The sequence below is a fragment of the Chelon labrosus genome (genome assembly GCF_963514085.1).
Source record: "Chelon labrosus genome assembly, chromosome: 20".
Taxonomy (NCBI): domain Eukaryota; kingdom Metazoa; phylum Chordata; class Actinopteri; order Mugiliformes; family Mugilidae; genus Chelon; species Chelon labrosus.
In genome coordinates this window covers 14,846,386-14,868,639 of record NC_140353.1, presented here as the reverse complement: position 1 = coordinate 14,868,639, position 22,254 = coordinate 14,846,386, and the positions used below count along the sequence as shown (strand labels likewise).

The following is a 22,254-nucleotide window of genomic DNA, read 5'->3' as shown; positions in this document are numbered from 1 at the left end:
TTAAAAAGAGGCTCAAGACCCACCTTTTCAATCAGGCTTTTAATTGACTTTCTAAATTATTATCTTCCTCCTTTTAATCAGACTTTTACATTTTAACTATATGCTTTAGCTACATGTTTTTATCTATATTGTACGTTTTTATCCCATTTTACAGTTTTAGTTTTAGTCCCTCAGTTTTTAGCAATTTTTAGCTTTTAGTAGTTTTTATCAGACTTTTTTGTCATTTTCTTTTCCATTTTAATTTTTAATTTATATGTTACAAATACATGTTTTAATTTTATGAGCTGAAAAGCATTTTATCTACATTGGTCATTTTGTCCTATTTTACAATTTTAGTCCTTGGCTTTTAGCCCCAGTGTTTCCTCATGGGGGCCGACCACACTGGGAGTTGCTGCTGGTCTACTCACGGGGGTGCTGTCCTATGGGCGGCTCTGGCCCTGGTGGCTGGAGGGCTTTGCACCTTGGTGTGGGGCCTCCTGTCGACCCGGGTCGGGGCTGTCTCTCTATGGCAGTGCTCCCTGTAGTCGTGGGCTGGAGGCCCTCTTGGTGTGAGTTGGGCCCCAAAGGTGGCTCTTTCCTTGCTCCAGGTCTCGGTGTCTAGCCATGTCTCTCTTGTGCGGGGTGTGTGTGGGGTGTGTGTGTGTGTGTGTGTGTGTATGTGTGTTGGGGGTGGGGTGTGTGTGTGGGGGGGTGGGGGGGTATGTGTGTGTCTCATGTCTCTGTGTTCTTATGGGGTGGGAGGGTTGGATTTTTTGTTCTGTTTTTGCTGTTTTTAGCCTCTGTGAGGCACTTTGTATTGCTTTTAATAGGTATGAAAAGTGCCATATAAATAAACTTGATTTGATTTGATTTGATTTGAAAAAAGTACCTGGGGATATTGACGAAGAAAACAATCCCACCAATTATGCTTAGCATTGCATTCAAAAGTCCTTAGAATAATATGGATGAACGCATGAAGTTATCTCACCAGAGGTGATAACAGCAGGCTTTGCTATCTTTGAGTTGCTGGGATAAACTGCGAGTATAAACGTTCTCTAAAGAATAACCAGACCTCTGTGTCAGCTTGAACATGAAGAAGATTTAATACATTAGCGCTCCTTACTCCACAGAGGACTATTATTAACATGATGGATGTGTTTCAGTGCCGTCAGGAAGGTTGGGTAGCCTTCTTTTTTTTTGTTCCATCTCTCACCTCAGAAAGAGGCAGATGGAGGCTTTCAGTAGGTGGTCCTGATTACAGTAATTAAAAAGACACAGACATCCCTGCAAAGCCAACCCAACATGAGAGCAGGGCAGTGCCCAGACAGACGAGGAGTGACGGGGAGGGAGAGATCAGACATTGAACGCCCTTTATCAATTTTCTTTTCTCTGCTTCTTTTCTCTCTGGGGTCAGGATGGGGCTAAGCGCATTGAGATGAGGTCTGATTTTTTTTTTCTCTTTGTACAGAGGAAATTTGGCTGCAGCTGCTGATAAGATTCTCAGCAGTGCTGGCTGAGCACATGTGAAGCCTTGACACCCTTTTTTTGGCGACCAATAATTCAGATGGACGCTGACTGGACGACCTGATAGGGAGGCAGTCTGGACATCCTGTACACAGTGTCTGCAGTGGCATCTGCGTCAGTATGCGTATGAGTGCATATCGCACACCTGCACAGGCAAGGACAACGGTGAGACGGCGAGCCAGAGTCAAGAAATTGACGGAAAAGTTGATCTGTGCTCCAACTACGCTTTCTTGTTACTTTCTTGTGCAAATATGTGAAAAGGTGTATTCATTGGGTTTTTTGCAGGACTTAACAGGAGAAAGTGAAGTTGTTTATTCTATATGTACCAATCTGAAGATGATTTCAAACATTTAGACTGTAGTGGTAAATGGTAATGGTAGGGGAGAGACAAACAACTTCAAGGATCCTGAACAAAAATTCATCTGTCTGTCTATCTGTATCTGTCTCGACAGCTTAAAGTGTGTTGTGGTAGGAGCAAGTGAAGATCGGCCTCAAACAGTATTTTTCTTACTGTATCCAAAGTAACAATCAGCCATTCAAGTACTCTGGTGGGATGAACCAGATACACTGATCACACCACAAATTGCTATTCCCTGTCCATGTATTTAGATAAGGGACTGGTCTTTTTAACCCAAAATAACTACCTGGGAGTATTTTCAAGATGGCTGCCGAGCAGCGAGGCTTGCCTTTGCTCTCACCACCAGATATTATTATATTCGTAACAGTTTTCTCTAAAAACTGTTCAATATTTTGGAAACAGCTGTTCTTGCAAAGGGTTTGCTCAAAGGACTGACTCTGCACTAGCTTTGACCAAAAGGATCCCCCTACCGCAACTTTTGGTCATCAATCAATTGCAGGTCAAGCTCAACGCGATGACAAGACTTCATGAATCAGAACTTGTAGTACAAGCAACAACTTTATTAGCCTTCATCAGGGTCATCAAGATTAATGTCCCTGATGAAGGCTACGAGCCAAAACGTGTGTTATACTACACATGCTGCTGGAGTCTTGATCTTTCTACACTTTGTTTTCCTCCTCCGCACACCTTGGTAGCAGGTGAAGTCCCTCTACTTCTAGAGTGTACGCTAAGTTAAGCTTTCTAACTTAACTCTTTAGCCTCATATTGACAGACAGATTTAAGATTTTCTCCCATCTAATTCACAAAAATAAAACAAATGAGCACATATCAAACAATGTTTAATGGTCACCCTACAGTCCTCATACAGTATACCTTAAGGTCCATACACCGTCTGGTATTTTTTAACAGATTTATTTAGCCAGTATATTGTGTTATTGCACAGTAAATAACTGTGAAAAAGAAATAAACACAGGAATGGTTCATGCAACAATCCTATTCTGATGCTGTGTAGTAAATAAAATTGTCATTTTGACCTAAAATGGGCATGCCATTTGTGTGATGAACAGTTCACCAAAGCATTCCAACGAATCTTATTTAAGTGTGTCTCTAAGTGAAAGCGTACTGTATATATTTAGCTTCTTAATTGCAATGATCTGGTGAAGCATAAGTAATTATACTGTAATTTGTGAGCTGTAATCTAAGCCTTTACCAAGACATGACTCACAGAGGCAGTGGTTATGGCTTTACCAACGCGCAGAGCAACATAAACACTCGCACCTGCACAGGTGAGCTCGGGACTCGACCAGACAAGGTCATTGTTGTTGACGCAGGAGTCGGTGTTGGATGTCCTTAAAGAAACCACGGGCCCACAATAACAGGTCAATCAGAGCTGCCTACCACCTAATCTCTCCTCTGTCAAGACAACATTAAAGTTGCATTGTAAAGCGGGAGAGCTCATGTGCCACCAGCCATGAGCTCATTGGTATTAGGCTGGTTTACTCACTGCTGGTCAAAGGCATGGGATCTTCTTAATTGTAATCCTTATTTTTGGTATACGTTACGTGTTCATAACTTTTGTCAAACATTCAGTCATTTCTTGAAAATCATGCTGAAATGAGCTTGAGAAAGATGAAATTCGTGTCTTATCCGCTTAAGAGCTCCACACAAGCCAGTCTTTTCTACTCGGAGTTAAAGGCGTGCTCCACAGCGGGGAGACTTGTAAATCCACTAAAACCGTACAAGGTATTGGCAAATCATTATGTCAGAAAGGAGTTGTTGCTCGGGGCCTTAGAGAGACAGGAAAAAAAAAAGAAAAAGAAAAAGAAAAAAACTAACAGGCAAGCCCGGCGGCAAATAAACATTTGTTGTACATCAAAGCTCGGAAGAGAGACGGACATCAGAAGAGTCAATTCTTTCGGCCAGTGTGGAGAGACACACATGCCAAGGATCAACCAGATTAAAGGGGGCCCCAAAGGGAACTATTGATCGTTTCGGGTTATTCTGCTGGATCCTTATCATTTATAGTGATGAAGGCTAATCTCTGAGTTAGCTAATAAGAAATCGACAGCAGTAATGAGTTCAGTATTTAACCCATTGAAGCTCATTTACCATGGTTCAGTTCAGGAATACCCCTTGAACATAAACACTCTCACATCCAGCACTTACAGACAGAAAATACATATATTAGAATTGCATCATGCAGAGGCTGATCTCTTTTCTTTCCTTCTGTCTTTTTTTTTTTTTTTTTTACCACCATATGGGTGCACAATTGGGTCGGCAGATAAGCAAGCCCCCGTGGACCGTGTGGACAGATGCAATCCATCTCTGGCTGATGTCCTCCCCCATCTTGTTTCTCTCACAGGGATCAGACGGTAACCTGTGGGAAAAAAAAACAAAAAAAAACGGCATGCCTTTAGGACGCAGGTGAGAGGAGGACGTCTGAATGGAAGGGGGTTCAGTGCTTCCCTGACATCTGCCATCATTAGCCACCATTAGAGGGCCAGCGAATATGATTTTTGCCACAGAGCACAGAGGCACATCAAAATCAAAGAGATATCTGGCTCAGCGAGGTGTATTTAGAAACCGTTATGTGTTTGCCTCAGTGTTAAAAGGTCATTTGAGTTACTGATCCACTTTCAATTGCTTGGATAATTAGAAAGTTAATAATGCAAAAGCGGGCCATTGTATCTAATAAGCTTCTGTGATTTAATCAATAAACCCCAAAAATAATCAATATAAAGAAGGCAATGGCTCATGAACACTTGCCCTTATGTGTGCATGCTAATGCGCGCGTGTATCACATAAAATTATATGGCTACACTCTAAACTTTGTGCAGGTCAGCAGTTCAGCGGTAATGATGAGCCAGGTGTCTGTCCTTTGGCCAGCTGCCTGGAAATGGCATTAGATTAGACTGTCAGAGCGGGTGGAAGGTGGAGAGGCGGGGTGGTTGTGGGGTGGGGATATACGATGCATTGAGGAATAGACGTGGTAGGATTTTCATGAAACGCATCCATCACAACGCTGGCGTATAGCTCCGGTCAAGTAAAAAAAAAAAAATCCTTTCAGCATGGGGGCTGCATTATGACAAATGTCAAGATGAAATATAGGATAGAGGGTCGTCTGTCTATAATCCACTAAGCAGCCTCTGGTGGGGCTCTTTAGTCTGTGTTTGCCAACACAGAGGTCATCTCATCATATTTGATTGTATTATAGCCAGAGATTTGTGAGCGGCTTATATTTTTATCTTTCTTTTACTTGTTATAGCCATATTTTGTCCTATTTTTTTCATCTATCTTTTTTTTTGTGAGGCGACGTAACAGCAGATTTACAAAGGTGTTCAAAAATATTCACTTTTGTGTTGTATTTTGAAAACACAAACAATTTTTTGTGGAAGTCTTATACATCTTCATTTGCTGGTGGTAACAGCAAATGTGCTTTAGCACCACAGGTGACAGGCTTCTGGGGGCATCAGAACAAACTATGAATCGCTTTTTTCCATCATTCTGTGAGCAACCAGATCAGATTTTATGCCAGATTTTTTTAGATTTTTTTGTCAGCAGCTCTTCATCTAACAGCTCACTGTGGCTGCTGGTCGTTCAATATTTCAAATTCATCCGCAACAATGACCATTACCTTATTTTCTTAGATGCGTTTTTGATTACGCATAGCTTTGCGACGAGCACACTGCATTTCCCGTGACGACTTCACAATGCCAGTCGAGTCAGGTTTTGCCAGTTATGTGTTCAGCTTGCATTAGCAGCAATCTAGGAACCCATTGGCTGTCATGTGATGATAATTTAGCATTCTGCATTCATAGCAAGATATCTGTTTATAGATTACATTAGTTGTGAACGAATACAGAATTGATGCCGCGGACACCCAGTTCATAAAAATGCAAATATACACATTCACCAGTGGGCCATAGACTCAATCACCAGTATGTGTTATCGTGATTGGTGTGAAAATTATTTAATAGACATTTATTTAAATGGAAATTTTGGCGCTTTAAATAAATTGGACAAGTTGTTCCCAAACATTTTTGGCCTGTGAGTCTTCATAGTAAAGCAATGTTTGCATGCAACTCCTCAGCTGTTCCTACTGCTTGGTTGCAGCCGAATGGATTTTGGAGGACAGGAACTTCAAAAGATAAAAACAGATCTTGTCAGAATACTTGGCAATGGTGATGAATATATACACATATATTGATGTATATTTTATATGTTTATATATATTTAATCGTTTTTGAACCCATACATCTTTAGGGCGTCTCCACCGCCAAGTTGGCAACCATATTAATAATCTAAAAGTAATACATTGGCAGCAACTTGATTTTATTAGTGTATCTGTCTGGTGATTGGATGAAAGCTCATGAGGCAGATCAGCACCCATCATCCAGATTAAAACACATAAAGACTTTACACCCATCCAGGACAGTTGCCTAAAGCCAAGCAAATAAATCCCTATAAACACACACGCAAGCACACAGACACACACACACACACGAGGGTCCCAGTGGGGAAAAAAAAAAAAAAAAACAACATCTGTCACTTCAGTAGTCTGCTTATCTGGCCCAGCCATGTCAGAGTTCTCCCATGTGAGCACAAAGGCAGCAGTGGTGTTTTATGTCCTCCCGATGAGTTTGCAGATAGACACACTGCTTCAGCCTCTGTGCTGTTTAAACACTGAGAGAGCCGGCAGTGGTGATAACCGGGGTCACAGTCCCTTCGTACTTTTTGTAAAGCACAGACAAAAGGCATGCCATTGGAGGTAATTAATGGTTTGTGTGACACACATGCAACCACACAAAAACAGGATTTGGCTCCACTGGTCTGACTAAACACCGTCCTCACAGCCACCTCCGCACGCATACTCCCTGACACACTTTACCTCCCGCCCCTACACCTTCCAAAACGGACCCCTTGAAGCCACCGGGCCACCTCCTCTCCCCCCCTCTCTCTCCTACCTCCCTCTCACACTCTGTGGTCTAAGCTGCATGCTCACTGTCCCGAAACATGATGAACCGTTCAGCCCTATGGGAATTTCTCCTCCCTACTTGCTAGCGTCAGCTACATCTGTGTCTGTCAGCCAGTAGGTCCAACGGCAGCAGCAGCAGCAGCAGCAGCAGCAGAGTGGCAGTAGCAGTGACTTGGCTCAGGCATCAGACTGCCTCTCAGTGACATTCTACTCCAACTTGACTGAGAGGCAGCAGTTTCTCCTGCTCGGCTCATACTGGGAGGAAAAGTTCTCTCTTTCATTGGCTCGTGAGCTGATTCCTCTTTAATTTATGAATGGCCGAGGAAGGATGCCCTGCAACCTGAGGATACTCTTCTCATCTGGACAAACGACGGCTGTTTTTGGGGGCGTGATGCTGTACCATGCGCCTCTTGAGCAGCAGGGATGACCAAAGCCTCCTGTGTCCACCCTCCTCCCACTCTTCGTCCTCTTTCTCCTCTGCCTCAGTGTTCGCACTTTTTCCCCAGACCCCTCTGGCATGCGGGGGTCAGGTCAGCGGGATTTCTCATCCTCCACAGTCCTCTCTCCGACTGTGTTGTGATCCTGTTTCCCAGCGCCACACTTGACCTGAAGGCTTCCCAGGCAAAACAAAAGGATTAGCCATGAACTTTGCTCTGACCAAGAGATATCATCCCTTAAACAGACTGTGAGATCTAATGAAACCGTGAGTATGTTCATCTTCTTGTTTTACCCTTTACGTCAGTGGCTTGTTTTGCCGTCTCCAGAGAGTGAGCACTTTTGTATTAATGCATGACCTGGATTTAAGGGGAAATATCGTCATGTGTGCTCAAGTGCATGTCTGAGAGGTCTTAGCATGTATTTTTAATGTGGCCTTTTACCTTAATGAACACAACAGAGGATGTGCTCTCAAAAAGATGTGTGTGCATTTGTTCTTCTGGTAAACATACAGGAAATAACATTACCATGCATTAGAATGCGTATGAGTCTATATAGCCATTATAAATGGTAGCTGCTAGTTTTTGATAAATTACTGCCAGGAATATGCAATTCCACTGTCATAAAAACATCTTGCCTCTTCACACCGTCACACATTTATTGTCCTCTCTGTTCTCAGTCTCTGGTGAGACTTAATCTCGGATTCACATCTGCTGTGATAACCTTTATCCATCTCGCACATATTTCTATGAACACCCTTAATCTGTCAGCAGCACACCCAGTTTTATAGCATTCTCCTCCACATGCTGTCTCCCCTTTCCTCCTTATACCTGGCGGGTTTTGATTTGATATATCTGATATGCAAAATATCAGTTCCTTCCGCCTAGTTGCGAAATGTTAAATTCATGTTCTTTTGCCGAAATAACACAAGTCACTTTGATTCTGTCCCTGAAAACACAAAATCAATATTTTTCTTCAAAAGCTGAAGCAGTTGGCTCTCACCGCCCTTCCCCTCCTCTCTTTGATTAACTGGGAACGACAAAACAGAGAAGGATTAAGCAGTGAAGCGTGATTTTAACGAGTCCATCCAGTCCCCACAGATTTCGTGAGGTGTTGCAACAAATGTAGAAAGGTGCTCTTGAAAGTAGTTGCCTCAAAACAGTAAAGGTTTGGTGGATTTGGTGAAATCGTGTTCAGACTATAGACTACTTTAACACAAAATCCTTTAGTATGGCAGTGTTAGTCACATTATTATAAGCATGATACATTTTTGTAAAAATAATAATGTTGGGGAGTTGTAAGCTGTATCTTCCTCAGTGCTTCTAAAACCTTTTGCTTTGCAGAACAATGTGTAATAGCAGCGAAGAAAAAACGGAGCCAGTTGGGAACAAACATCAGACAACCCAGAGGCACGTACAAAGGCAGGCACAGACTCATATTTATAAAACTCTTAGCACAAGAACGCAAACGAGTTTACAGCCAGATCATTATCCAAATGATGGGGCGTTAATGAAATGTTGTAGTCACTCATAAAACAGAACTCCTAGAGGGATTACAGACGTTTATTCCCTTCAGCAGTTGCCAGCTCCGCTGTGGTGTCCATAAGCAGATCATAATATTCATCTAATGATCATATTCATCATTTCTCATCAGAGAAGATGTGTCATTTTAGTTTGCACTGGAGGAGAAATAAAATGTTATGCACTGAAGAAATGAAAAGGAGAGTTACACATTATGAACAATCTTAGCGGGTCTTTTCGATCGTCAGTGTTTGTACGCCTCTGCCATTAATATTGAAACACTGATGAATATTTCAGATTGCATGTTTTGGAGCAGCTCTTTATGTGGACATTTATAATCCTCTTTGTTTCTCCTTCAGTGCAAAATGACACACAAAATGATTCAAGCAATATCATATGTCCTCTTCCAGAGCGCCACATATGCAAGAATCTTAGCTATGGGTCAGTGGACTGACTACAGGAGGCACGAACCATTGTGCCAAGGAGCTCTGGGCTGATTTGCACATCATACATACTCACCACATATGCTGTCCTTTGCTTTGACTTGCCTCTCTGTTCCTTTCTCCTTCTTCCTCCTCTGTTGGTCACTAATCTCTTTTCCCTTTCGTTCACAAATGCCACACACGCTATTGGCTTTCTTGTTTTTGCTGTGCCGAGCAGTTGTGTTGCAACCAAAGGAGGGTGTAAAGAAAGGTTACGTATAACTAGGGGCCCTGGCGGGGGCCGGCGTATGGAGATACAGCACAGGAGCGCTGGTGGCCAGGTGCCAGAGGACCTGCAGTGAAGCCAGTCTTTAACATGTCCGCCTCTGCACCATGTATGAAGGCTCAGGGTGGATTTGTGCTGTTTGTCCTCACTCACAAACTGGACTTTTAATCACCGGATCAATGACCATTACTTATGCATACCCAGCTAACACGATATTTCAGAAGGCATTCTGATGCTCTTAGGAGGTATACATAATAAGGGAGACTCAGTTTTTTTGGCAAGAGCAACAAGATTTCTGTGCCACCTGTAATGACCTCCGATATAAAATTAAAATTCTCACATACTTTAAAATGAAGAATAAAAATTGGCCAACATACTTGAAATTATTCAGCAGCATCCTTCTTCTTCCAATCCCCCACCTTTTTATTTTTGTCAGGCCAGACAGGGTCACAAATCTCTACCCCGACTGTGCGTCACATTTGATATCAGAGCGCATCCCTAAAAAGTCCAAAAACAGGCCACAACGGACCATATTCACTATTTATAGTGATGCGGAGCCCATGTTTACCCCACACTCTGAGTTCTGAGTGTACCATTAAAACCCTTCCTGCTTCGATTTAGAAGCTATTAGCAGGCTTGACTTGTTCCACCCCTTGAGGTCAAGAGGTAGAACAAGTCTATTCTTTGTCTCTTCGTGTGTGTGTGCGTGTGTGTGTAAGCTTAGAACACAATCATTGAGTCAAGAATATCCTCATTTCTCAAACGCTGGCATATGGCATTGAACATAATCACCACTGGTTCATTCCGCCCGATGTTTGCTCTGAAGAGGAAATAATCCATTGCTTAACATTGCACCATAGGTTTCAGTTTCATCTGTCAGTATGCTAATGCTAGCTGATTGGCAAAAACACTTCTGAAGATGAGCTGACTCCTGAATGTATATTTCACTACTGCTAAAGAAGACTGCAATACACACACAAAAATATAATATTAGAATATATTACAGTAAAGTAGGAAGACAACGTGGGACGTGTCTTTTGTAGTTTTGACGAATCTACAGAAAATGATCAGCAAGCTATGCTCAGCTTTAGCAATTTAAGCTTAGCACTTCAGCCCATTAATTTTCTATTTAGGTACACTCTTGCCTCATTTTTGAAGGCAGGGCAGGCCTCTGTTTTCAGCAATAGTATTCTAAAAAACAAATGTACATCACCTTTAAACGTGAGAAACAGGAGAAAAAAAACATTTTAACCACTAGCTGTTTAATGTAAGGGAGCATTTAGCAGCTAAAGAGTCATTTATTTCCTTCAGAAGATATCTTAGCTAAAGGAGAGTGAATATTGTACTTTACCAACGTGTAACTGCTGTTGGATAACAAGCTCACCATATCAGTGATGATATGCAAATGCTATGTTTAGAACTCATGTCTGCTGCAAGGTTTAAGATGTCATGCTATATGCCAACATGCTGATATTTAAGTATGATTTTTACCCAGTCCACCATCTAAGTTTAGCTGGTTAGCATTCAAACACTCAACAGTTAGCAGTACAGCATAAGCTGTTGGGAATGTCCGTATTTTTGTGTGTATTTTGTCATGAACAGTTCTGCCCATTCTGCCAATATCCCAAAAAGATGTCACGTCCGTAATTCATCGGATAGTGTGGTGTCAAAAAAATAAGTCGACTAATGAGAATATTTTATCCCAAATAAGGCCCATTGTCGAGGGGTGGGACTTCATCTTTCTATTAAACTAAAAATATAAATTTTAGTTAAACCATTAAACCAGACCCAAAACAATAAATGTCATTGCCATTGTGGTGCTTTAGGGAAAGTTTCCGCAATAAAGGTCAAAAAAACAATCTAATAGTGAGATATTTCAGTCTGGACCAATGTAGTGGACCAGTCAACTGGCATTGCCATCCCCAGAACCATGGCGCTAGGATCACTAAAATATATTCTCTGAGCAGAAAAGGGAGATTTAACTTCGGAAATCAAGGTATTAAACAAAAAGAAATTAAAATTAAATAGTTCGTTCCAGGAAATGGCAGAAGAACAGAGAAAGCAGGCAGAACTCTGTGGACTTTCCTGTGGACTTGCTGAACAGTGTAATGATGTGAGGATTTGAGTGATGTGATATGAAATGCCATTCTATAACAAGATGAGGGACAATACAAGTCCCACAGGAGGACCCCCACAGTAACTGGAATGTTATTTGTGTGGGCCTCAGGCGTCCACTGGCTTTCCTGCTAACCTGAAACTGTCGAAGGAATGCCACTGAGTGAGGAAGTTATTTCTCAAATATGGGTTTGTGATTATGTCCAAAGCCTTGCATTGTGGGCATCGATATATCTCTTCTTTGTGGAGATGTCTAGTTTAGGGCAGTTAAGTGACATTTTCTGTTCAAATGGACAGTTTGGGATGAGGAGACATGGTCTTTGTTAAGTAAAACAATGTTTTTCCAGTTATTTATTAAATAAACTAGAGGTGGCCAGGGTCAGTCAGCAAGGATAAGAATATGTTTTAGAGCCGATTCCCCTAACATGGTGCTATTTGTAGACTGCTTTCCTTGCGTCTCTAAGCCCATGTTTCAGAACAGACTGGCTAAGGGACCAATCTGTAAAGCAGTCCCTGCATACATGTGTGCCAGTGTGCTGCTTGACAGCCTGATGGTTCAATTGCTGCAACCCAGATTAGGGATTTTCTCTGTAGAGTCGATATGCCTACTGTTGCACCACACTGGGAGCGACAGAGAGTCTGCACCTTGTTGATGGTGGACTCATGCCACTGTTGTTGGACTAGTCATTTTCAGTCCTACCTAATAACTCTGTGAATGAGAAAACAGAATTTTAGAGTCTGGAAGGTCATACGCAGGACACAGATGCTAGGCTGTAACACTGAAATGAGATTCCCTAATTTTAAGCAGAGGAAGTGGCACAGCTGAAAATACCAGTGCCATGGCGCCCAGTTGGCTGAAGTACTTCCTGAGGGAAAGGAGTGTCCGTTCTGGAAAGATGGAGGGAGTGACAGTTTATTAACTTATATGGCACAGTGCGACTGCAGAGACTATTACCCTCACGTCCAAATTCGTATAGTCAATGAATAGCCAAAAAGCTCTGTTTTCCCCACAGCATTTTCATATGCAGGGGATTTGACATTAGATTAAAACCTTCATGTCGAGAGAGACCATGTGGCACTGTCATGCTTTTGTACATCATGAAGGCATAAAGCCATGGCCATTTCTTCTGGGCTTTCTTCAGGCACACATGTCCAGGTTGGCATGGATATCCTCTCACTCACTACTGGGTTAGTGTCCAGTATCCAGGAATGAAATGTGTATTCACGCCACTGGTCTAACCTGAGAGTAAGGGGACCATGTGTGCTATAAGCTTCAATATGTGGAGGGTGTGCTCTGCCCTCTACTGGCACAGAAAGCCTGTGAGGGTGGGGATGGGCATGGTAGGGCCCGAGTACTCGACCCAATCGACAGTGTCTATCACTTGCATCTTTACACAGAGCATAAATGCACTGTTGGCTAGTGATGGATGCTTTTCTAAAACTTGCCACACAGTAAAATGTTTGCTTACGTGATTAGTTTAATGCAACCCCCCCTCTTTAAAATTACTGCAGAAATGTCAGGTTGATCCATGGCTAACAAATTAGCTGGAAGTGGCGTTTGGATGTTTCAGGAACCTCAAACCCAGAGCCAGATTGCCCCTGTCATTTTATAGACCTTCAACACATTTCCCAGTTAATTGTGCAGTATTGGCTGCCTTAGAGTGCACCAGAGTCAGAAATTATGTTGTCACATTTGTGAAATTGTTTCACAGAAAGAAGGAAATTATATTAAACTCATGTCACTATTTAATTTCATTCTACTCTATAAGTGCTTTGTTATAATATTTGGTATTAAGAGATAATGTGCAAATGTTGGTGTATGCTTGGCTATAGCATTTTCAATTGGTTGAGTGCAACAGTTTATAATGATGTAGTGACCAAAATTACTTATTATGGATTCATTTCCAACCCAAACAAAACATGTGCATCACGTATCACCACAGACGTGGCTCTAGGTAAATATGTGAAAATCTTGCTAATTACCTTTCCAAGGCATTTTCCAGCTTTTTGACCAATGCATGCTGGAAAAGGCTCAGATTTTATAGTAAACGTACATAGGAAAGCGATAGATCAGTGTCTTCAAAATGATGTATTCTCTAAACGTAGGAACAAACAAAACAGGTACATTTAAACTAATACGTTTTTACTCATTTATTACTTACATATATTATAAAGGAACACCAATCACAGCTTGAGCACAGATTTAGGATTTTAGAATGAACAATGAATTAAAATTATGTATTGACCTGTAGTTTTGTGCCACAGATGTGTGCAGTGATTGTCTCAATTGCTCCACATGTGTGTTACATTTAGATAGAAAAAAGAGGCACTTGATAAAAACTATGCCAAATGAATGATATTTTGTACTGCACGACAGAGATGTTTTATATTCATTACCAGAAATTCAAGCATGACTATCAAGCAAAGTGTGGGGCTTTGATGCTCAATGTGCTGAATTGATGCCATCTTGTGGCAGACATAAAGAATAACTTTTCTTTCCTATTCTTTCTAGGAGATCTTCCTGGAAATGACAAATCTATACACACTCATCACGGTTGGATGCCAGTAAACACGAGAAGAGCATGGAAGGAGAAACCATGGTGAACTCCACAGTAAATACCAGCACAATGGACACCCACCTGGTCACTCACAGTCTCTGGGAGGTGATCACCATCGCGACTGTGTCCGCTATAGTGAGCCTAATCACCATCGTGGGGAACGTTCTAGTAATGCTCTCCTTTAAAGTCAACAGCCAACTGAAGACAGTGAACAACTACTATCTGCTGAGTCTGGCAGCTGCTGACCTCATCATAGGTGTTTTCTCTATGAATCTGTACACCTCTTACATATTGATGGGCTACTGGGCCTTAGGGAACCTTGCCTGTGATTTATGGTTAGCGCTGGACTATGTAGCAAGTAACGCCTCAGTCATGAACCTGCTGGTGATCAGTTTTGACCGATATTTCTCCATCACGAGGCCTCTGACTTACAGGGCCAAACGGACTCCCAAACGAGCGGGGATTATGATTGGTTTAGCGTGGCTGGTGTCCCTTATCCTGTGGGCCCCGCCTATTCTCTGCTGGCAATACTTTGTTGGAAAAAGAACTGTTCCTGAGAGGCAATGTCAGATCCAGTTTTTCTCTGAGCCTGTGATAACCTTTGGGACGGCGATTGCAGCATTTTACATCCCTGTGTCGGTCATGACAATCCTCTACTGTCGAATTTACAAGGAGACAGAGAAAAGGACCAAAGACCTGGCGGAGCTACAGGGGATTAACTATCCTACAGACTCAGGGGCGACCCAGCCTCAGAAGGCCATCATCAGATCTTGTTTTAGCTGCAAACTAAGATCAACTTCACATGACAGGAACCAAGCCTCCTGGTCGTCCTCCAGCAGGAGCAACGCTGCCAAATCAGCAGCCACCACCAATGACGAGTGGTCCAAAGCTGGTCAACTGACAACGTTCAACAGCTATGCCTCCTCAGAAGACGAGGACAGGCCAGTGTCCCCAGGAGGCTTCCAGTCCTCCTTCAGGAACCAGGCTTGCGAGGCCAGCAAAAGCAGAGTTGGCAGTGAGAGCGAGCAGCTCAGCAGCTACGATGAGGACAGTTTCTTCCAGACACCACCCAAAAGCAACTCTCAGAAGAGCGGCAAGTGTGTATCCTACAAGTTTAAACCTGTAGCCAAAGACACTCAAGCTGAGCACCATAACAAAAATGGAGACACCAAAATGGCGTCGTCGATGTTCTCCTCGGCCGAGTCCATGAGCGTTCCATCCACCTCCTCCACGTCTAAGCCCATAGACGCCACGCTGAAGAACCAGATCACCAAGAGGAAGAGGATGGTGCTGATCAAAGAAAGGAAAGCAGCTCAGACTCTCAGCGCCATCTTGTTGGCCTTCATCCTAACATGGACACCTTACAACATAATGGTGCTGATTTCTACCTTCTGCTCAGACTGCATCCCCCTCTCCCTCTGGCATCTGGGCTACTGGCTGTGCTACGTCAACAGCACAGTCAATCCCATGTGCTACGCCCTTTGCAACAAGACTTTTCAAAAGACCTTTCGCATGCTGTTACTCTGCCAGTGGAAAAAGAAAAGGATTGAGGAGAAACTATACTGGTATGGACAAAACCCTGTGGTCAGCTCAAAACTGACATGAACAGGTTTGTTTTTAACATGGAGTATGACAACAGCTGCAGTTCATAAGTTTGTACCAATAACCTTGTCTTTATGAACCTGAATTTTACATATTAGGTGATATCAGAAGTAAGAAAAAAAATAAAAATATATATATATATATAGCAAGAGGCTGGTACATCTTATAGTGTTGCTCATTGATCATTGGTCTGCTAGATATGTTAATTGCTTCTAAAACTCTGAAAATGGGAGACCATTCATACCAGTATAAGTGACACTGTATATATATAGGCTCTAAAATTGTTTTTAAAAACAGTATATACCTATCAACTTCTCACTTACACACAATGCCATCAGTCAACATAGATTATTTCATATTGTGCTGTATTTGTATTCCCCCTCAACTTGATGCTTCTACACCCAAGACACATGCAGCTCTCTCTAAGTGTTCTCTAAGTATTGTGTTTGTATTGACGATGCATACGTTTTGGAATGGCTGTTTTTGTTTTCAAGGGCTAATACGTGTCATCCTAGTATCAGAGTCTGTGTTTTTAGTCAAGATTGTGACTTGACGATAATCAAAGCCTTTTGTGCCACTGCAGTTTGTCAGATGAATAAATATAGATGCAGTTTAATTGTTTTCACATGGCATATTATGCATTTTCTCTCCTTCAAAATTTCTGTGGAAAATACAGTTCTGTGGAAAATACAGTTGGATAAACACTATTGGTCAACAGTTCAAAGACAATCCTGTAAATCTTTTGATTTAATTGACATAACTAACTTGCTAACCATGTCTGTTTACAGAGGAAGTGGCATGGAGGATTTTACAGCACATGCTGTTTATGAAAACCTCTTTATTACTCTTCATCCTCAGGATATTTCTTTTCCTTTGAGCATACAGTATTTGGTTTCTGCAGATTTTTGTGGCTAAGTCAGTGTCATCATATCCTTGTTGTATTTCTGCCAAGCCTGTGATTTACTGTGGAGAAAACACGTTCGTGAAATGTTCCTTTCTGTAAGCGCTGGATGGAAGATGACATGCAAAGTTCTTTTGTTATTATTTGTCATAAGCTATAATGTCTTGAAACACTGTTTTTGGAACTGTGACAGACGTCTGCACTTACAATTGGCAGAATGAAGATGCTTTGCTTCATGTGTGTTGATATGGTGTGCAATGGAAACAAAGCTAGATCTAAAACCTTACTGCAAATTTATACTGTGTTTCAAGTTTGTGATAAAAGGTTTTGTTTTCTTTTTGGTATTTTGTGATCATGTCCATACATTTCTGAATAAAATGTTGTGAACCTAAAACCTAACATAATAGCTGTTATCAAAAGAAAAACATTCATGTCCCTCACCGTAGTTTGATGGAAAGATAATTTTAAAAAACTAAATTTTGACACAGATCTTGAGAATGATGTCCTTAGAGTTCATCTTTCTTGCAGTCTCCGCTGTAAATGAGTTTTACTGTGTCCGAAGGTCTCACCATCATCCATGCATACTTGCACAGCCGCTCCTTGTTACAGTCCTTTTGCCAGTAGATGACATTTCTCCGATTTAGATTGGCACCAGCGCAGGCGTCGTACCACCAACCTCCTCCTGGCACTCCTTGAAACTCCAGTTTGGCACAGTTTTGGAAGTAGTTGTCATTGTCTTTGTCTTTTGTGGTGAATTTCTGGTTGTCGTGCAGGTAGTTATCTGTGTCTAGAGTCAGAGCGTCTACAGCTGTGCCCTGGAACAAACCGAGCCTCAGCCGGTATGCTGATTGCTCATTGTCCACCAGGAATGGATCATATTCCCCCGTCTTGGTGATAGCGTCTTGGTCAACAAGTTTTATCCCTAGTTTATAGCGTGCGGGGCCACGTGTGAGCTGATGCAGGTGCTCATTCCCAAGCCAGTGATCCCCTGTTACATACCCAAAGCCGTCTTTGTACTCAGCCCAGGTGCGATCAAAATCCACGCTGCTGTTGACAGTGATGTGCTGCACCACGGTCCAGCCTCCATCCTGCATGGCACAGTAGGCCACAATGGGGGAATCACCAGGTTGGATCAGGTACACCCCATCTCTGGCCTGGCCTAAAGAGTTCATCAACATTTCGTAACAGTCTCTGGGCAGCACTGTTGGGCAAATAAGACAATGTGTGTGAAGCTTGTTTCAATGTTTAATGCACTGGTCATTGTACATGAAAACTGTGACGTAAATGCTACATACATTAGAAAAATCTGATCATGTAATTGCTCTTGGTGTTATTGATTCAGTCACTCGAGATGAAGCTTGACTGATTTTGTTCATTTTGTTCATGTCCATTTTTGCTTATACCTACACCTACCTGATTTGTGATTCTCTGTGTTTCACTGCATTCGTTCACAGTTCACATTCTTCGTGACCAATGTGTCAAGCATACACATTGGTCACGAAGAATGTGAACGTTTAGATCACAAATCTAACCATTTGTGCTAGAGCAATGCTGACTGTATCTGAAGGTAACTTCAACCAGTATACTATGTTCACACTACCAGCAAAACCAAAAGCTACAAAACAGCCTGGTGTGGTCAGTTACATTATCTGTGAGCCCCCCTGAAGTGTTGCTCAAGCACTTGATGATCAAACACTGATGGACAAAGCTGTCCGTTTAAAAAAATACTGGTGAAACAAACATATATGATTGGTCACTGCATTAGCGGTGCACTTAAAACAGTTATAGCAAGCTTAACTAACTCATGACCAAGTGTTGTGCATCAGTTTGTAGCTGAAAATTACTTGGACAATAATTTGTAGCCTGTTACGTTTTTGCGAGTAGTGTGAACCCAGCATTATTGACCAGCAGGACAATGTAGGCTTTGCGCCAGTTGCTGTTTTTCCTCACTATTATTCGTTCATTCCCATATCTGTACGTTAAGAAGCTATAGCCAGGATATGATGGATAATCCAAACAAGATGTAAGGTGTTAATTAGTGGACAAACCCATGCTAGCTTTTGGTATTTGTGCTAAGCTAAGCTAAGCTAAGCAACTGCTGGTGTTAGCTTCATATTTCCCAAAATGTCAAACTATTTATTTAAAACCACATATGTAGTGCACCTCAATGGTACAGTCAAAAGCGACGTAGTAGTTGAAAAGCAATGCACATGTAAGAAATCGGTCATTACATTGATGATAACTGCACAAGAAGAGTTTCTCAATGTCTTGCAGGTAAAAGGTCAAAAGATTAAAAAAAATCACCTCATAGGACATAACACTATTAATCAGTGAGTCACTGAGCAGTTTGGATCAACAGATTGGAATTTGACCCACACTCACAAGAGTGAGTAGTGCACATAGATAACGTAAAATGAAGCTAATTCAGCATTTAAAAATCACATTGCTGTATCACACAAAGTAAAATCTGCTAGATGCACGTTTGGGAATTCAAGTTATGTGTAATCCTCCAGTATCACTGGGAAAAGTCAAAAGGAAAAGTCAAACTGAAAGTGAAAGGACAAATGAATACCTCTCATTCCACGGTTCATGACCACATTATGCTCATCAGGGGGAAGGAGGTTGAGGTTCTCGGCTTGTAGATGCTCCATGTTAAGTCCAGTCACGCTGAGCAGCAGAAAAGTGGCTGCTCGCAGCCAGCATCTCAAACCCTTCATCCTTTACTTCTTCTGCTCTAAAACCAACGATTTTACGATGTTTACTGATGTGAAATTATTTTTAGATGTTGCACCTTTTGTTAAAAGCACACAACATGACAGAAAAAATATAAAACCACTTACATTAAGTTGAGCCACCTGAGTGAAATATGTCGGTGTGTGTGCATGAATCGTCTCCCACGCTGTATTATTCTACGGTGGCTGATCGAAAGGCACCAGAATGCAAACACAACTGTTGACTGCTTAGCTCAGATTCAGAGTTCACAATAGTGCAGGTCCTTTCACACAGCCTCCCCTGCCCAGTTACAGCTGGACTTCAGCCCCAGGTTCACATCATAATGACAGACATCAGCCCTCCACTTATCTGTGACAAGAGAGATAAACCCATATCTGTGCCTTACTTAAATCCCTTCAGCGGTGAATGAGGATTGAAGTCCAACTGAGACTGAATTGTGGGGGTTCAGTTCAAATGTGATGCGGGTAATCTGGCCTCTATACTCAACTGTACTTTAAGCTGAAGAGCTACTCTATAGAGATAAAATACAGTTGTACACAGTTCTATAGAAGGTGTGCATTTTGAGTTTGCAAGTATTGATAATTATGTCAACCACTTATATTTTTAAATACAATCTTTATTAATCATTGACGGAGCAGTTAAAAAGAACAGATGCCACAACATATACTATTACAATCATCAAAGTTTCTGGGACATTACGTGATGCTAATAATTGCAATATCTTCCTTAACAGACAATCAAATCTAATTTGCCACACTTAGATTGCTATTGCACATTCTCAGTATCTTAACCGCTGTGCACCTAAAATACATCAATGCGGCTGTCGCGTAAGTTGGGACAGGAAAGCTTCGATGACCTAAGAGAAAGAAAAATGTGTATAAGACTAAGCACTTTATATAAGAGACATTCAAATAAAACAAATAAAAAATTTTGTATTTTTACACTGACCTTTGCCATGTCTCCTGCAACTCCTGGAACAGATGTCAAAGAGGGTTCATCATGCCATAACTCCATTAACTGCTGATTAAACACCTGAAAATTTCTGTAAGAAATTAAAAAGACAAAAACAATGTTTTCATTCTGATTGAAACATTGTGTCAGACACAGAGAATAATGGCTGTAAAGACAACATTCACACTTGGCCCCTCCCCCCCGAGTGAGCTGGAGCAGCAGTGTTGTGTGGGTTTGAGAGTCAATGAAGAGAGGGAGCGGCGTTAGTAAGAAAGTGAATTAGAGAACAGAGAAAGAGAGAGAGATGAAGACAATGATGTTCACTTTGTTTTTACAGCCTTGCCTTCCCACCCTGCCTACCTAAAAGGGTTTTTGACAGTTTTGACGCTTGAATTAGCACTGTGACGTTTTCAGCGTGCTACGTTTTTGCTGTTTCAAATACACATAGCAAATGATTCTTTGCTTGTATCAGTTTCATGCAACTCATGAACAATACTTACTCATCCAACAGACGTTTGGTTGTTCCGCCATAGCCACTTGATCTTAGTTCCTCCCACCATTTTTTCAAAACTGAATTTATCCACTTTAAACCAACAATAAGATACCTATGGGAATAAAGGACAATTTAAGCTATATACATTTCTATAATTAATCTGCACACGTACATAATGTCCAGTCTTCTGTGTGGGTAATGTACATCCAGTCTGTTGCATTGCAAAAACAAAACAGCAGAAATACTCACTCCTCATATGGACTGTTGAGGACTTTCTTAACTAAAGGGAAGAGGTCGACACAGCAGCCGATGGTTACCCTGGGAGAGTCCTCATCAATGCTGAAGAGGAAATTTGTTTAAATTGGCATTTATTCCGCTTGTTGTGAGTGTGACTGAAGTTAATGCAAAACACAATGCTTACCATTTGCTTATCAGGGGGAGAAAATCAACAAACGCACCGGTGTCTTGGATTCTGTACAAAAACAGTGATGTAACCATACTTTTGAAATTCTAGCAAACATACTGAACTGAAACCAACTGCAAGGTGCGTACCTCAGAAAGAACGTCAGCAGCTCTCCAACGTTTCTTTGCCACAGCGTTAAAGCCACTTTCAGCCTTAGATGTCTTCCAAAGAGCACATCAGCCATTGTGTTGTGATCCCTTGTGACCTGAAAAACATTGTTAGGTTTGGACACTTTCATCTGCAAAGCAGGAAAAACTGCAGTGTATTAAACAACAGAAGCGTGAAAAAAGTAGTGGAGTCTGTGAGTCTTTCTGACCTCAGTAAGTATACAGATGTCATTCTGTTCAGAACCAGCTCTACCAGTCCTGTGGTTATTATTGACATTTAGTGGAAACTCCCAAGGGTCCATACTGAAAATATCCTGCTGCGTTTCCTGAAAGCAGCTGATATCATTTTCCTTGTTTGCAGCATCGCAAGTCCTCCCAGACCCGAGCTGCTTCTTCCGAGCCACTGTCAGGTGATGTGTCTTTCTCTTACATGACACCACCCTCTTCACTCTGCCTGGGTTGTTGCCGGAGCGACTAACTGGATACCTGGATATGGTAAAATGTTTAAAAACTGTGGGAAAATAAAACAAAATTTAAATGTTGTAATAAACACAATACACGTTTGACATACCTCTTTCTGTTGAACTCCTCATTTTTACCGTAATCCATCTGCATACAAACATACAGTAGAATGGTGATTATAGTTAACACAAAAGAAGATCAGCATACACAAATAGATTTATGTATCATGTCGAACACCCTGCACACCTCATATTTGTTTCTCCCACGAGCATAGCTCACTCTGTACTGTTCTCCATCATAAGGGAAGGCATGTCCAAGAGGTTGGCTCTCTCCGTCATCAGAGCTGGAGTCCATTAGATCTAAAGAAAGA

General features: G+C 41.7%; 3 protein-coding genes across 3 annotated transcripts; 1 reads left to right on the top strand and 2 right to left on the bottom strand.

Annotated features, from left to right (window-relative positions):
* The first annotated feature begins 13,952 nt into the window (after positions 1–13,952).
* chrm5a (cholinergic receptor, muscarinic 5a) lies at positions 13,953–15,827 on the top strand. The gene has a single exon (XM_084568940.1). It carries the CDS (start codon positions 14,197–14,199, stop codon positions 15,775–15,777), a length of 1,581 nt encoding a protein of 526 aa, XP_084425066.1. The 5' UTR covers positions 13,953–14,196; the 3' UTR covers positions 15,778–15,827.
* Positions 15,828–17,181: 1,354 nt separating this feature from the next.
* On the bottom strand, positions 17,182–19,392 carry LOC311505393 (fibrinogen-like protein 1-like protein; the record flags this gene model as incomplete). The annotated part of the gene is made up of 2 exons (XM_084568942.1): positions 17,182–17,876; positions 19,248–19,392. 2 exons carry the CDS (start codon positions 19,390–19,392, stop codon positions 17,182–17,184), a joined length of 840 nt encoding a protein of 279 aa, XP_084425068.1.
* A 660-nt stretch (positions 19,393–20,052) lies between these two features.
* On the bottom strand, positions 20,053–22,250 carry LOC311505395 (KATNB1-like protein 1). The gene is made up of 9 exons (XM_084568944.1): positions 22,131–22,250; positions 21,994–22,031; positions 21,632–21,908; positions 21,405–21,520; positions 21,274–21,324; positions 21,102–21,191; positions 20,860–20,964; positions 20,357–20,450; positions 20,053–20,264 (listed from the first exon to the last, which is right to left on the bottom strand). Exons 1-9 carry the CDS (start codon positions 22,236–22,238, stop codon positions 20,220–20,222), a joined length of 924 nt encoding a protein of 307 aa, XP_084425070.1. The 5' UTR covers positions 22,239–22,250; the 3' UTR covers positions 20,053–20,219.
* Between the last annotated feature and the right edge of the window lie 4 nt (positions 22,251–22,254).

Excerpts from the sequence above, each read along its gene's own strand:
- chrm5a (XM_084568940.1), top strand. The coding sequence starts at position 14,197 with ATGGAAGGAGAAACCATGGTGAACTCCACAGTAAATACCAGCACAATG.
- LOC311505395 (XM_084568944.1), bottom strand. The coding sequence starts at position 22,238 with ATGGACTCCAGCTCTGATGACGGAGAGAGCCAACCTCTTGGACATGCC. Across the intron at positions 22,032-22,130 it reads GTGGGAGAAACAAATATGAG|ATGGATTACGGTAAAAATGA; the intron begins GTGTGCAGGGTG and ends GTTTGTATGCAG. Across the intron at positions 21,909-21,993 it reads GAGGAGTTCAACAGAAAGAG|GTATCCAGTTAGTCGCTCCG; the intron begins GTATGTCAAACG and ends TACCATATCCAG.